At 41.1% G+C, this 15,590-nt stretch overlaps 1 protein-coding gene across 1 annotated transcript; it reads right to left on the reverse strand.

Annotated features, from left to right (window-relative positions):
• Nucleotides 1-3,539: 3,539 nt before the first annotated feature.
• On the reverse strand, nucleotides 3,540-4,562 carry LOC127079633 (uncharacterized). Its single transcript, XM_051020016.1, has 2 exons — nucleotides 4,158-4,562; nucleotides 3,540-4,115 (listed from the first exon to the last, which is right to left on the reverse strand). Exons 1-2 carry the CDS (start codon nucleotides 4,560-4,562, stop codon nucleotides 3,540-3,542), a joined length of 981 nt encoding a protein of 326 aa, XP_050875973.1.
• Between the last annotated feature and the right edge of the window lie 11,028 nt (nucleotides 4,563-15,590).

The raw sequence follows: 15,590 nt of genomic DNA on the forward strand, positions 1-15,590 counted from the left end.
TTTTCTTTAAACAATAAGGTATATTACTTTGAACGATGAATTATAATAGGAACATCAACAGTAACCCAATTGTTGCAAATTTGTCAATGCATTACAAAGTTGGCATTGTCTTCTTCTTCATCTTCATCTTCACGAAGGATCGCAGCTGAGTGTTGTTCTTCCTTGTGGATGAATCCTCTGCTACGGAAAATATGTTGCATAGCCTTGACTTCCTTCTTGAACGGACCTTTCTTGAATCCCAAATCATCCCGATTCTTGTTCTCTACCACTTCTACGACACAGACCCAATTGTCTATGTCACCAGCCTGAATAATCTCTTGCGCATCTTTCAAAGAAGACATGGATGTCCCAGTCTTCTGGATCACATTAGCCACAAAGAAAGCTTGGAACGAAGTTCCAACTGCTTTCTCAGCTTCAACATACGTGAAAGATGATAAGTGGCTCACCAACAATTCCTTCTTACCTCCAACGATAACAAGCTTCCCATTCTTGACAAATTTGAGCTTTTGGTGTAGAGTTGACGTGATAACACCTGCTTCATGAATCCATGGCCTACCCAATAAGAAACTATAGGCCGGGTGGATATCCATTAACTGGAAAGTAATATAGAAATCACTCAGATCAATCTTAATTGGGAGGTTAACTTCTCTAATGACAGGTTTGAGAGAACCATCAAACGCTTTCACAATCACATCACTATATCTCATGGGTGCTCCTTGATAAGATAGCCTGGCCAAGGTGGACTTGGATAGAACGTTCAAAGATGAACCAGTGTCTACCAATACATTGGACAAGGCATACTTCTTACAGTTCATAGATATTTGGAGAGTCATATTATAATTCATACCTTCTTCTGGAAGCTCCTCATCACAAAAACTCAGATTGTTGCACGTAGTAATGTTAGCAACGATGTGATTAAATTGATCAACCGTAACATCATGTTCAACGTAGGATTACTCAAGTAATTTTTTCAAAGCCTCATGGTGTGCTTCAGAATTCATTAATAGAGATAAAATAGAAATCTTGGAGGGCGTCTAGAGTAGCTGCTCCACGATGTTAAACTTGCTCTTCTTTATCAGACGAAGTACTTCATCCTTATCATCCTTATTCTTCAAATTGCCGGACTCACTAGACTGACAGATTGGAGTATTAACAAGATCAAACAAAGGAACAACCACCTCGTCCTTCTTTCCAACTATGACGTTCTCAACAGCCTTTACGAATACTGGACTGAACACTCAACCGCTTTGGGTCACCTTGACTATATCAACAATTCTTACTACTGCAGTAGTTGTGGGAAGAGGAATCACTTGCCCATAATTGATCATAGTAGCATCGTACTTGTAAGGCACAACCCTATCAGATGTGTACTGGGACTGGGCTGCCAACCGTATCACTAATGGAGATACCGTTCTATTGCTTCTCTTACTGCTATCATACTGAATCACCACTCGTTCAGGAGTTTTGAAAATTGGAACAATCACATTCACGTCATCATCCGGATTTCTAGCTTGGTGGATGTGAATCATACCTTCATAGTATGGTGCCCCTTGATGATAGGCACAATGTTGATCAGGCTTATACCACCACAACAGAGGTTCAGGCATAGGTTGAGGACTTCTTGGCTGAACCAGATTTTTGACAATAAGAAACGGATATAATTTGGCAAAAGACATCAGAATAGGGTCAAACATGACCTTCTTCCTCTCATAGATGTTGTACTGATTTTGTGATTGTTGTAATGAGTATGTTGTTGTTGTTGTTGAGGTTGATTTGTTGCTGATTGAACGACAGAATTATTGGCAAACAATAGAATAACAGAAGACACTTAATGATGTTGTTGATGAGATATGGAACTCTTCTTCACATAAGGATTCCTTCGCCTCTCCATAGTTACTGGATTAGTTTCTCCATCCTTCTTTTTTAAGAAACCACTCCCATACTTCTTACTGGCTGACGCTTCTTCTCTAGACAATCTGCCTTCACGGACACCTTCCTCTAGACGCATCCCCATGTTCACCATCTCAGTGAAATCATTGGGAGCGCTAGAAATCATATGCTCATGGTAAAGTAAACTCAAAGTATTGAGAAAGATCTTTGTCATTTCTTTTTCTTCCAACGGAGGACTGATCTGAGCGGCTAGCTCTCTCCATCTTTGGCATATTCTTTAAATGTCTCTTTATCTCTCTGAGACATAGAATGAAGCTGGTCATAATCAGGCACCATATGCATATTATACTTATACTTCTTGACAAAGGCCTCGCCTAAATCATTGAAAGTACAAATGCTACCACTGTCCAGACCCATGTACCAACGAAGAGCGGCATCGGTCAAGCTATCCTGGAAATAATGAATGAGTAACTTGTTATTGTCTGTTTGGGTTGACATCTTGCGGGCATACATCACAATATGGCTTATGGGGAAAGTGTTCCCCTTGTAGTTCTTATAGTCAGGAACCTTGTACTTAATAGAGATCTTCATATTGGGCACCAAATAGAGCTCAGAAGTGCTCTTCCCAAACAATTTTTTTCCCCTCAGGGTCTTCATTTCCTTCTTCAATTATTGAAACTGATCCTTCATTTCATCCATCTTTTCATACATATATGGATCTTCAGACGGCTCAGAATGGTAAATAGTGTTTTCAACATGAGGCATGACATGCACAATAGGAGAAGGAGTAGACATGACCGGCCAAGATGTCGGCATAGGAGCAATGGTATGAGCATAATCCTCAGGCACATAGTTTTGAGGCATTCCCCAAGGGAATTCGGAAGGTATAGAGTGCGTAGGCTGGTTCACTGGAGCCACAGACACGGGCGTTTAGGTAATCTCGAAGATAATTGTCTGTTGTTGCGGAGTTGCAGGAGCTTGAGCCTCCTGACTCTGAGTTGTGATGAGAGACTCCATAAGAGTAGTAAGTCTAGCAACCTACTATTTAAGTTCATGATTTTCTCTCTCCAATTGATCCATATTGCATTAACGATTAGCACGAGCGTTGTACTGATGCATCATCTTGATTGATACTAAGATGAAGATCATGAGACACCTGGCCGAAGGGCTAGAATGCAAGAAACCTGCGATGCAAATGATGCATGAATGCAATGATTTTATTATTTTCAAGGAAAATACAAAGTCTTATTTGTGAATATTTCAACAATAATAACAATTTGAATTGACCATAAAATATAATTTTTATTTGTAATATTTGGAAGGATTACACTGAGTACAATTTCAGAAACCAAAATACAAATACAAGAGAAAAGAAGAGTAGCATCCTAAGGATCCCTAGAAACTGCATCAGAGGAGGAACCAACAGTAGACTGTAACATCTTTTCTAACTTTCCGATCTTTTCTTTATAATCTTCCTTCATCTTCCTTTTTCCCAACACTATGTTGTCTACAACACTCTTCCAAATACCAGAGGTAGAAGAAACATTAGAATAATTTGCAGGTAGAATAGAGCTATAGGAAAATAAATCCACTTGCGCCTTCCTCTTCTTGTTGGTGGAGTCTTCTTCAACCCTTTGTTTCATCAGCTTTTAAATCTTTGAATTCTCGAACTCAACAATCTGATACTTGTTCTTCCAAGCATCTCTATCTTGTTGCATATGGGTCGAAGAAATATGAATTTTCTCATTATCAGTCATAAAAACAGGAGTCGGACATCTATCAGTCATAGGCAAAGGCTCTTGGTGAGGATACAACATCTTAAGATCAAGAGCTCTAGCTTGGACCCATTGAAGATAGGGTTCCAAGGAGACACAATCTTTCCTTCCTAATTCTTCTCTTCCCTTCCTACAGATATTATACCAAGAACGAGAAATCTTCTCCTTGAAAGCTATATCATCTTCATTTTCCTTGAGATATAAACTACTCAACCAAATGTTGTTTGGTTTACCCCTCATAGCATACCCAAACTGACGACACGCCAAAACTGGGTTGTAGTTAATGCCTCCCTTTGTACCAAGAAGGGGTACATTGTGAAAATCACCACAACTATCAATAATCATCACCTTATCATAAACACGATTATACCATACAATATCAGTGTCGGTAAGAGACATGATTTTCTGTGACCACCTTAATCCATTATTGAGATCCCAAAAGGCAACAGACTACGACAAGTGAGAAATAAACCACAAAGGTGTGCAACAAACAATCATTCCCCCACTCTTCGAAGTCCTATGGTAAATAGAATAATAAGTGCCTCCAAGAAGGGTTGGAACTAGATTTCCAAGCAAGAATATCTTTATGGCATTAATGTCAACGAAGTTATCAACATTGGGGAACAAAACCAATCCATAAATGAGTAGAGCGAAGATAGCCTCAAATGCGTCGACACTTCTCATACCAGAAAAATAGTGAGCTCTTCCTATCAAGAACTTGGAAGGGATCCCTTGAATACCACTCTTAGAAGTCATATGAGCTTCAATCTTGGATTTCTTCAAATGAATAGCTTTGGCAATAGCAAGAGGCTTTGGATCTTCTTCTAAACCATAAAATGGAATCTGATTAGAAACAGACAAACCAACCAAATAAGAATACTTATCCAAAGTAGGCATAAGTTTATAATTCGGGAAAGTGAAGCAATGATACACATGTCGCATCGCGCGAAAAACCGGCGGGAAAAGAAAGAAACAACAGAGCCGCCACCGTGCGTTATTTATCCCAAAAGAGGGAAAGGAAACGCTCAGAGTAAACCTAGGAAAGAACATGGTCTCGCGACCAAAGAGGATGGGTTCGGGAGTCGGTTATGCGAAGGGAAGGTGTTAGGCACCCTATGCATCCGTAGTACTCTACGGGATCCACGCACAAAAGGAAAGAATATTGGTTGCTAAACACTGCTCAAAACTCACACACACAACTGGCTGAAAGAAAAGCGGGAGACTGACTGAAACTGAACTCGGCAGGATGTCGCATCCTGGGCCTACTTAGTCTATCAGACATAGACATCAGAGTCGAAGTAGTTTGGACTGGGGAGACGACGCATGCTCGCTAGGATGTCGCATCCTATGCATACGTATCTTCTCGGACGAGAGAAGAATCAGAGCATTCGTAGCTCGGCTGACACGCACACAAACAAACAAAGCACAGGTAAACGTGGAGCCCGACTGCCAATCACTGGACTTATGTCAGCATCCGAACCTAAACACACACAAAGAGGCAAACGTGGAGCCCAAATGCCAATCGCTGGACTTACATTGACATCCGAACCTAAACAACACAACAGATAGATAGGGAGTCTGGGACTCAGCCTATAACTGTCAAACACAAACAAACATAAAGCAAATGCTAAGGAGTACGGGGACTCGAGCCTAGCAAAGGTCAAACAACACACACACAAAGAAAAAAAAGGGCGCCCGGAGAGATCAGCTCAATCTCCTGCCTACATACTTCATCTGGTATGAAGATCAGGGCGATGTAGTTCCCCTACGCAGGGACAAGGGATCTAGCCTAACCAGATAACAGAGGGAGACACAACACTAGGGAGACTACGACTCGAGCCTAGATGTTGTCATGCAAAGTCAACCCTAAGTTAAGGTTTCTAGCTAAATGGCACAAGGGCCAACCTATCCTGAACAGACACAGGAAAAAGCAAAGTCTCGATTGCAACTAGGGCAAGAGAAAGGGGATATCTCAATCACAACAGGGGTGAGAGAAGAGAATTAGTGTTAGTGGTTAGTCAAAAGGAAACTCGGCAAGACATCGCGTCTTGTGCCTACGTATCTCATCTGAACATGAGAATCAGAGTTGCCGTAGTTCGGCCGAACAGTTCTAAGTGTGGCTCACACAAGGGTTAAGCCACACAACCTACCTTGCACAAGGGCAAGTCCAAACCAAAGCCTAAAGAGGCAAACAAACAGGCAAACACAAACACATATAGCATGAAATAAACACACCAACAAGGGGGCTCAAACATCAAGGTTAGGCACTAGGGCCAACTGGAATGGGGTAAGTGTGCTCTTAACCTTGCCATTGAGAGGCTAAGGTGAAGCAGATGAAAGGAGATGAGGGGTGTGCCTCATTGCTTCTATCCCTAATCAGGGAGAGCATCAAATAATAGAAAGTGGGGGAGTTCAGAAAGATGGAACTCTTTCCCCATTATCGACTCGATAGATCTTGGGTTTTTATCTCGATGCTTCAACCATGTAATGGGAGCAGAGAGAGGACACACTGAATAGTGGGGGATAGATTGCTTATCCCTACCTTCCACCAATTGCCTCAAATGAGGACTTCTCCTGCTTGGGACAAATTTAAACAAACACAGGCATTGCCTCTTAAGGAGGACTTCAGACAGTTTGCCCGGTCAAATAACAGACCGGGTCTCCAGACTACATGAAGAAAGAAAGGTTTATACCTCAAAAGCAAATGCTAAAATAGCAAAGCAAGCAAGTTCAGAGAACTTAAGCAACTAAAGCACCTGAAAAAGTCGAACTTATTAGTAGACAAGTCAAAAGTTTAAACCAAAAGAAATGGCAAACAGTCAACACAGGGGATCAACTGAGCAAAGCATAAGACTCAAGTTATGAGTCAAACCATCTGCAAAACAAAGGTTAGCATGGGATAAAAAAATCAAATTCAAACAAGTTTGAGTGATCTTTGAAGCATTGTGCTCAACCTGAAACAGATGAACTCAACATAAGTCCAAAGGACCACTAGGGCTAGCCTAGGGTCAAAGATGAAAGAAAAAGTCAAGGCAGCAAGGAAAAGTCAACTCAAAGTCAAAGTCAAACATTTGGGAAGCTAACACACTTGGGCCCACATTCAAATCATGCATTATGATCATTTCATGAACATTTGAAGTCAAAGTAAGGCAAAGAAAGCATACAAAAGTCAACAGAATGACTTGCATCAAAAGTCAACCCAAATATTTTCAAAAATCATGAAATAAATCACACTCAATCCTAGCATCTAACATGGTATACATGTAAAATTTCATGGCATTTGGATGAGAGGAAGGCAGTCAAGTAAAATCATGAAGTCAAACCAAATTCAAGTAAGCATGGTGAAAGTCAACAAGCATGGGTCAACTTCAAAAAATCATATCAATTTGAAAACAGAAGATAAATGAATGAGATTAACACCAATGCAAAGCTTGAGATGTCTAGTTATCACATATGAAATTTCATGGTCATGTGATAAGATTTGAGAATTTCACAAAAGATTTGGCAATGTATAGCACAAAAAGTCAACAAATGACCAAGCATGGAAGAAAATTCACAATCAAATGGAAAACAGCAAGATAAATTCCAAGAAAATTCATACATCAACTAGACATATAAAGGATCAATCATGCAAAATTTGGGGTCAATTGGATGCAAGGAGGCATGTCAACAAAATTAGGGAAAATACACATCATGGTATGACACCAAATGTGACACATAACTTCAAAAATTCATAACTAGCAAACCACATATGATAAATGTACAAACTTTATATCAAAATGAAGGTGAGTGTGTGTAGAGTGCCCACAAAAATTTTCAAGCTCATTGGATGCATCATGACAATTTCACAAAAGTAATGGCTCAAGGTATCACTTATTTGTCATATTTCAAAAACCCTAGAGCCAAATAGTATCTCATGATCAGAAAAAAATATTAAAAAAATGATAAAAACCTAGACATTTGTATGAGTATGATGCAAAAATTCCCACAATTTTTGGAGTTTAATTGGATGAGAAATGGATTTTGTAAATTTGTGTAACAAGATGAAACAATATTATGAAAGGAAATGATTTAACATATGATTAATTTAAGAATGTTAGGGCACGGTGGCAAGACTGTGAATATTTTAGCAATTAAATGAAACGGTATGCACCGTTAGATGCGTGGCTGATGGCTAATGGGCGCATGCCAATGGAACAAGGCTCCCATGCAAGACAAATCCACCGTCAAAACAGACAAAAACAAAACCTGGCAAAGGCATATTAGTAACATCTGGAAAAGTTAAATGATACGGTGCGTATTGGTGTAAGGCGTGGCGGACTAGGAATGGTCATACAGTAAAGCCATGCGAACAGCACTAACATACAGACCAAAAGATTTCAAGTTTTCTGGGTAGGGTTTTTCAGGGTTCTAACAACAGTAACTCAACTTCAAATTTCCAACAATAATTTGTCAATCAAACCCAACACACAACATATCAATGCGTTCCTCTAACTTTGTACATCACTATTACCACAACCAAAAACACCAATTCGAACTAAATAAGAAGTAACAAGCAAGAACATATTCATGTGTGCAGCTTTAAAGCAACATAACTCACTAAATACTCGATCATTTTCCACAAACTATAGCTTAAAATAAACAGCAAAGAAGGACCTACATCATATATGTTATGATTTGGAAAAACAAAGGAGTCGAAAAACTCACCTGCTTTGAAGAGCAGTCGTGTGTGGTTGTTGTTTGGCTTCCAAATAGCAAAACAGTTGTGGCTTTAGGCTTCAAATGACCAATGATGGAAAGATTTAAGCTCAAGCTTGCTCGATTCACCTTTAAATTCGAACTGCCATGGAAGGGGTTGAAGTAGCAGCATGAAGATGAAGCTTTATAGATGTGAAATAATGATTCAAGTAGACCCAAAATGTTGTTCAGTTCATGAAACACTCAAGCCAACTCGTGATTCTTTGAAGGATTGGCCAGAAAATTTTCAAATGCTCAAATGCAAGAATGAAGAGGAGAGTGTTTTTTGGTTGGTGGCTGCAGCTTCTTAGGGTTTGTTTTGGGACAGCAGAATCCCTTATATTGTCTGTTTAAGGTTACTTAAGGGAATGGTAAACAAGTTTGGTTTATTTTAATCCAATTGCAAATTTTGCTAATTGGCAACAAGTGAATATTGGAGGTATGGACTGCCACGAATGGGCCTTCTAGCATGCTGCAAATACCCTTTACCAATGCTGTTTTACACTTCCACATGAATTGCTAACCATGCCTTGTGTTAATGAAGTCAATTTGCACATTTTGACAATTTTGCATTTTGGTCCATAATAATAGCATAATGGTGAAATGAACATGATTTTATGCTTGGAGCAAGTCACAAATATGGTTTAGAACATTTCTCAATTGGTCAAGTCAAGAAAAAGTCAAAGGAGCAAAAAGTCAAACTTGAGTCAAACTTTGAATTTAAGTGAAAAAGGTCCAAAAATGCCATTTTGAATGGCAAGGTTTTAGGTCATGAAATTTATATTTTTGGAAAGAGGGTGAAAAATGTGGTTTGTAGGAAAAAACCCCACCAAATTTGGCCTTATGGTTTGGGAGATATGCTCAGTTGAAGTTCACAAATTGATGAAAATGATTGGATCATATCTTGACAACCATACATGGTATTTGAGAGTTCTTGGACTTTTTGAAAATGGGAGAACAAGACCTTCAACTTTCATGTTGGGCAAAAATTCATTTGAAGCTTGTATCATGATGTAAGTTGAAGATCAAGAAGTTTCCATTTTTGGCAGTTGAAATTACAGGTCCAGTTTCTATTTTGGGAAATTTTCTGATTGGCTTCAAGTTCTTCCATGATGTTGATTGCCATGACATATGAGACCTATTAGGACATGAACAAGCTCCTTCAAACCATTTCCATCCATCAAAACCATAAAAATCAATCACAGTTGACCAACTTTGACTTTCTAGGGTTTTGGACTTGACTGTGCACTTCTGATGAATTCCAAACCCTAATTCCTTGAGACCTTGACTTCAAATGGTGTCCCAAGACATATGAACTCTTGATTATTGACCATGGTGCCCAAATTCCACAAGAATGGCCACCATCTACTGCTTTGATTTGACTGTTGATTATCTAGGGTTTCTGACCTGGCTTTGCATTGACTGATGACATCTGAGCCTTCAACCCTTGACTTGAACACTTCAAGAAGACCCCCAAGGCATGTGAACTTGATGGACAAACCCTAGGGCCTTGATTCCTTGAGAAACACCTTTGCTTGATTGGTTGACTGACCTCCTGATCAGTTTGACCTAATTCCTGCTTGCTTGCTCTTGAGGCAACTGGGGACAATGCAAATGCTATGCAATGTATCATGATATGTTATGACCTAATATGAAATGGTATGTACAATGATAGGTGCAAATTTGAGGTGCTACAGCTGCCCCTATTCAATCAGCTGGGAACCCGAACGGATGATAGCGATTGCTGTCAGACTTTCAGGGTAAACAGGGATTGAATACCAAAGAACCGTAGAAATTTGCACCGACCGGATATAATACAAAGAAAACCACGTCATTTACCGATGACAAACTGCATGACAGCTTCAGGAAAAGCAAAACCATTTACCGATGGTTGAAGAACTGGAACCTCGATATTTACCGATATCGACTTCAGCACGAACATTTACCGATGGCGGCAGGGGAACACAAACTTCTGAAAATCAAAACCATTTACCGATGGTTAAAACTTTGATATTTACCGATATCAACTTCAGCAAAACCATTTACCGATGGCTGCTGGGAAACAATGATGTTGAAAGGAAGCGAGACCATTTACTGATGGTGGCTTCAAAGCAAACTTGATATTTACCGATACCAAGGCCATTTACCGATGGCATGCTGCAACTGGGAATTCGATATTTACCGATATCGAAGAAAACTGGGCCATTTACCGATGGCGTCTCCGCTTGGGGAGTGAACAAAATCTTTAGTGATACCAGACAAGACGTTTACCGACGACCTCTGGGGATTTTGATTTTATTAACAAGAGAACAAAGAAATGACCAGACATTTACCGATGACTGGGGTGAGACACGATGTTTACCGACATCGAAAGATGATGTTTACCGACATCCAAAAGAATGACCAGACATTTACCGATGACTGGGATGAGACACGATGTTTACCGACATCGAAAGATGATGATTACCGACATCAAAAGAAATGACCAGACATTTACCGATGACTGGGATGAGAAATTTATTGGTGAGACAGACAAATATTTGCAACTGAAAAACAGATAGGACATTTACAGATGACTTTACTGGGAATTTTTGTTGGGGATTATCAGACATTTACCGATGACTGAGGGAAAGATTCGATGTTTACCGACACCGAAGCAATGGCGTTTACCGACACCAAAAAATGACCAGACATTTACCGATGACTGGGTGGAACTCGATGTTTACCGACACCGAAACAATGGCGTTTACCGACACCAAAAAGAATGAGAAACACACGCGGGTGCTGATATGACACTTACTGATATCACAAGAATAGAATCTGGGATATGTTGAAGCAAGGCTGATCTCTTGCGGGGGTCTCACTGGGGAGAAACAAATTTCTGTCACCATCGGGTGAGGAAATAAACCTCTGTCACCATCGGGTGAGGAAATAAACCTCTGTGGGGATAATCAAATTCTGAATGCTGTCGAAGCAACTGTAGCAGACTGGGTGCTGATGTTGGACAAAAATGATCCGCCTCTGCCGGGGGATACAGCCTGATGTGGTTTCGAACACATGAATGCATATGTTTGAATTTTTCTAAGGCGTAATGCTCCATATGGAATGGAAATGCTACGCGACTTTGAGGATGCAATGATTACTATATGCAATGCAGTATGATGAAAACTCTGCGGGGAGAGGTGCACAGGACGACTGTGTTGAGGAATCTTCAAGATGAATCCACTGGGGGAAACAACACGACTGCTGGGGAGCCGTCAATACAAATCCACTAGGGGAAGACAAGGCAACTCGCTGGGGAGTAATAAAGCAGCACTGCTAGGGGAAAACAAAGGGAAACCTGCTGGGGGTGGCCCAATCAACCCACCAAAAATTCCGCTTGGGGAAATAAATGCTCCGATGGGGAAGATAATCCAGGTAACTCTCTGGGGATAAGACTCATACAAACTTCAGATACAATAAACTCTGCTTTGGGGAATAACTTGTTACTTCGCTGGGGACGACCCACATACAAGCAGAAACAACTCAGCTGGGGGTGCAGGTATCGACCTGCTACTGAATCCTGTCCAATCCACTGGTGGGATGAACTCTGCTGGAGAAATATTTCGTGAAACCCGCTCCACTCGGGGATCAAGGTCACGACAGCGAGCAAACAGGAAGGAACACCATGGATACCGGGTTGTAGGTATGAAACGGGTGACCGACCAAAGCGTGAATTGGTTTGTGTTCCAAAACACTCAACATCCTGAAGAGGGCTTAGAAAAGCAGTCTTGTTAAAGGATGGACATTCGATTTCACAAGGAGAACGAATCTTACTCGGCTGGGGAGGACGACTTCGACCCAAGAGCGCATGAGACATATTATCTATAGCCGTCGGAACGTAGATAATAACCTCGCATGGAAGATCATCCATAACCGGGTTGTAGGTTGTTAGATGGATAAACGACCGAAAACATCCTGAAGAGAGCAAAGGCAAACTTGTTAAAGGATGAACATCCGATTCCAAAGGGAATACGAATCTTACTCTGCTGGTGATAACAATCGAAGGATTGACCAAAGAGTGCATGAGATATATTATCTATAGCCGTCAGAACGTAGATAATAACCTCGCATGGAAGATTATCCATAACCGGGTTGTAGGTTGTTAGATGGATAAACGACCGAAAACATCCTGAAGAGAGCAAAGGCAAACTTGTTAAAGGATGAACATCCGATTCCACAGGGAATACGAATCTTACTCTACTGGTGATAACAATCGAAGGATTGACCAAAGAGTGCATGAGATATATTATCTATAGCCGTCAGAACGTAGATAATAGCCTCGCATGGAAGATTATCCATAACCGGGTTGTAGGTTGTTAAATGAATAATCGACCGAAAAGAAAGGCCTCTGGGTACCAGATTAGGTATGCAAAAGATGACCAATCAGGTGAGGATAAAGTTGCTAACTCGGAGCAAGTATCCAAAAAGAAGGTGAAGACCCAATGGGGACAATACTGCTTGATCAAGGCAAGTATCCAAAGGGGACAAGACCATTAATATCATAAAGAGGGGATTACATCTACCGGTTTGTAGGCAGAAAACCACGGAAAAGTAACCAGTCATCATCGGGATGAGCACAAAGGGTTAATTCCACCAAGGGGAGAACGTGGGATTTTACAACTACCAGCTAGCGGGTAGAAAACCACAAAGATAGGACTTACAGCTACCGGTTTGTAGGTAGAGGCCAACAAATTCTGCTGAGGATAAGATGAATGAGTGCCGGTTAGTGAGCGACTATTCATTTATGCCCCAGGGAAGCACGGGAGACAGCCAACAGGAAGCCATTTAGGATCGATCCAAAAAGGCAGACTGAAACAAGACTCATCCTAATGAGGAAAGAACTCAATAGGGAAAACCCATCCCGTGTAGGGAGGGAACGGAAGCAACCGTCATCCACGAGGATGTATCTCAGTGGGGAAATGGCAGGAAAGGATAGACACTTTCTGCTTAAGGGGTAGACTCTACATGGAGAGATCGGACACACCCATATTTGCTTGAGGAAGATCTACTGGAGAGATTCTGTATCACCAAATAGCAATAGGCAACAATCAACAGATACCCGGCAACAGCTGCAATATGAGTATCCAAATGCTATGATTATGCATGTATGCATTCTACCTAAAATGTATGATGAATGCTGACAAACAGACATGTTCAACACGCAGGTCCGGGAATCAACCATCCGGAGAAAAAACCAAAATCACCAGAGAGCAAAGAAAATCCACGGGAGACTGGGACAATAGGGAACAATCATCATCCTGCAGGGGAGGAAGGCCACCAGAGGCTTCCGGAGGGATCGTCGGTCACAACCGGAGAACAGAGTTCAGCATACAGGCGTACGCGCCACAACAACTCGCTGAAAGAATCACAGGCCCCAAGGGGCAACCAGATCTCTGATGAGAAATACAAAGGCATTGATAAGGCTCCTCGTGCAAACAACTCCGCTGAGGGATCTATCTGAGGGAATGCCGGATTACGGGGATATCGATCCTCCAAATACTGAATCTTCCAAGAAAAGCACCCATGCTGGTGGAGAGGAGAAGAATGCTCTGCTGGTGAGAGCGAAAGCTGAAGTCTTCAGTAAACACTCTGCTTGGGGAACTGCCCCATAATAATGTCCGAAACAGCAAACTTGCTGGGGATGCCCCACGGTAGGGCTCAAACAGCATTCTACTGGGGATGCCCCATAATAGAGCTAACAGGGATTTGGAGGAAGAATTTGTACTGCCGAGAACATGAAGATGAACAGCTTCACACAACACTGCATCGGGCAACTTCACTGAGGAGAAAAGGAGAAACCATACGAGGTTCGGCAGGACAAAGATACAGTCATGCTCGAGATACGAACAATTGTCTTACCTGTTGGTAATCATACCACCCCCGGGAGAGCGCTGTGGGTCTCCTAAGTATCCTTCCATCATTGTGACGGTTCATTTTGTTTAAGAACAATTTTTGAAAAAATTTGTTTATTTTGAAAACAATGATACTTTATCATTTAAAACATGCAAAACGTTTGTTGAGTTGAAAACAAATAAGAGTGCAAACAATTGGCTAAAAGCTCAAATTGATGTGATGGAATGGTAGTCTGCAAAGGGCGAGACTCCATAGATCTGTGCAAGTTTGAAATCGGTGATGTATATTGGAGAGGGCTACATTGAACATAATGACCTTTCCTCTACCATTCTGAATTTTCGATGTATTCAAAGCTTCAGTCGACGACGAATCGAGAATCCCTGACGGATGACAGATGTACCGCACAGTCTTGTCAAGATGCAGTTACTTGCCAAATCCCTAATTTTTGCCTAGATTGCCCCGGTGTGAGGTGATCAATCTAGCGGGATGCAAATTCTTTTTTTTCAATGTCTCTAACTTTTGCCTGGATCGCCCTTTCGGGTTTTCAATCCACCGAGACGCTCCTTTTTGCCTAAGTCGCCCTTTGGGGTGTTCGACTTAGCGAGCTTTTTGTTCTTTTTTTTTTTGTAGGCGAAGTATTTCTTGACTGCATCTGGAATTCACAGGACGAGTGAACTTCTTCATCCATTGTAGTAAGTGTTAAAGCACTGCCTGAAAAGGCTCTCTTGACAACGTTCGGACGTTCATAGCTTGGGGTTCACTTGCCCCTGGAATCGGGCACGAAAGACAGGACTTTCTTGAGCATGAGGTCACCTTCTCGGAACACACGAAGCTTGACCTTCTTGTTAAATGCTTTTTCACTCTCTGCTGATGTGACCGACCGTGACACATGGCGGTTGATCTCTTCTTTTCGATCGAATTCAGCATCAGTCAACTTGGGACTTTGAGGGTGCTATTTTTCTTGTTTCTTTCTTTGTTTCTTTTTCTTTTGATTTGGTTTTGCACCCTCCTCTTTCTTTTTTTTCTTTTTTTTTTCTTTTTTTTTTTTGATAATGCCCCAGTTGGCTGTTCTGCTGATTCTCGAGATGCAGCTGAGTGATCTTCTTTTCTTGCTCAAGAAGTCGGGAAATCTCGTCAGGAATCCCTTCAATCATCATCTTCTTCCGCTTCGAATACAAGGAATTCAAAATTGGGAGATGACGTCCGATCACTATGTTCAATGGGTTTAAGAAACAACCTGCATAATGATTTTGATATGAAAAGCTTTTTGAAAAACAAACAAGACAATCGTTA

Source organism: Lathyrus oleraceus, chromosome 5, assembly GCF_024323335.1.
Source record: "Lathyrus oleraceus cultivar Zhongwan6 chromosome 5, CAAS_Psat_ZW6_1.0, whole genome shotgun sequence".
Classification (NCBI taxonomy): domain Eukaryota; kingdom Viridiplantae; phylum Streptophyta; class Magnoliopsida; order Fabales; family Fabaceae; genus Lathyrus; species Lathyrus oleraceus.

Excerpts from the sequence above, each read along its gene's own strand:
- LOC127079633 (XM_051020016.1), bottom strand. The coding sequence starts at position 4,562 with ATGCCTACTTTGGATAAGTATTCTTATTTGGTTGGTTTGTCTGTTTCT. Across the intron at positions 4,116-4,157 it reads CGAAGAGTGGGGGAATGATT|TCTGTTGCCTTTTGGGATCT; the intron begins GTTTGTTGCACA and ends CACTTGTCGTAG.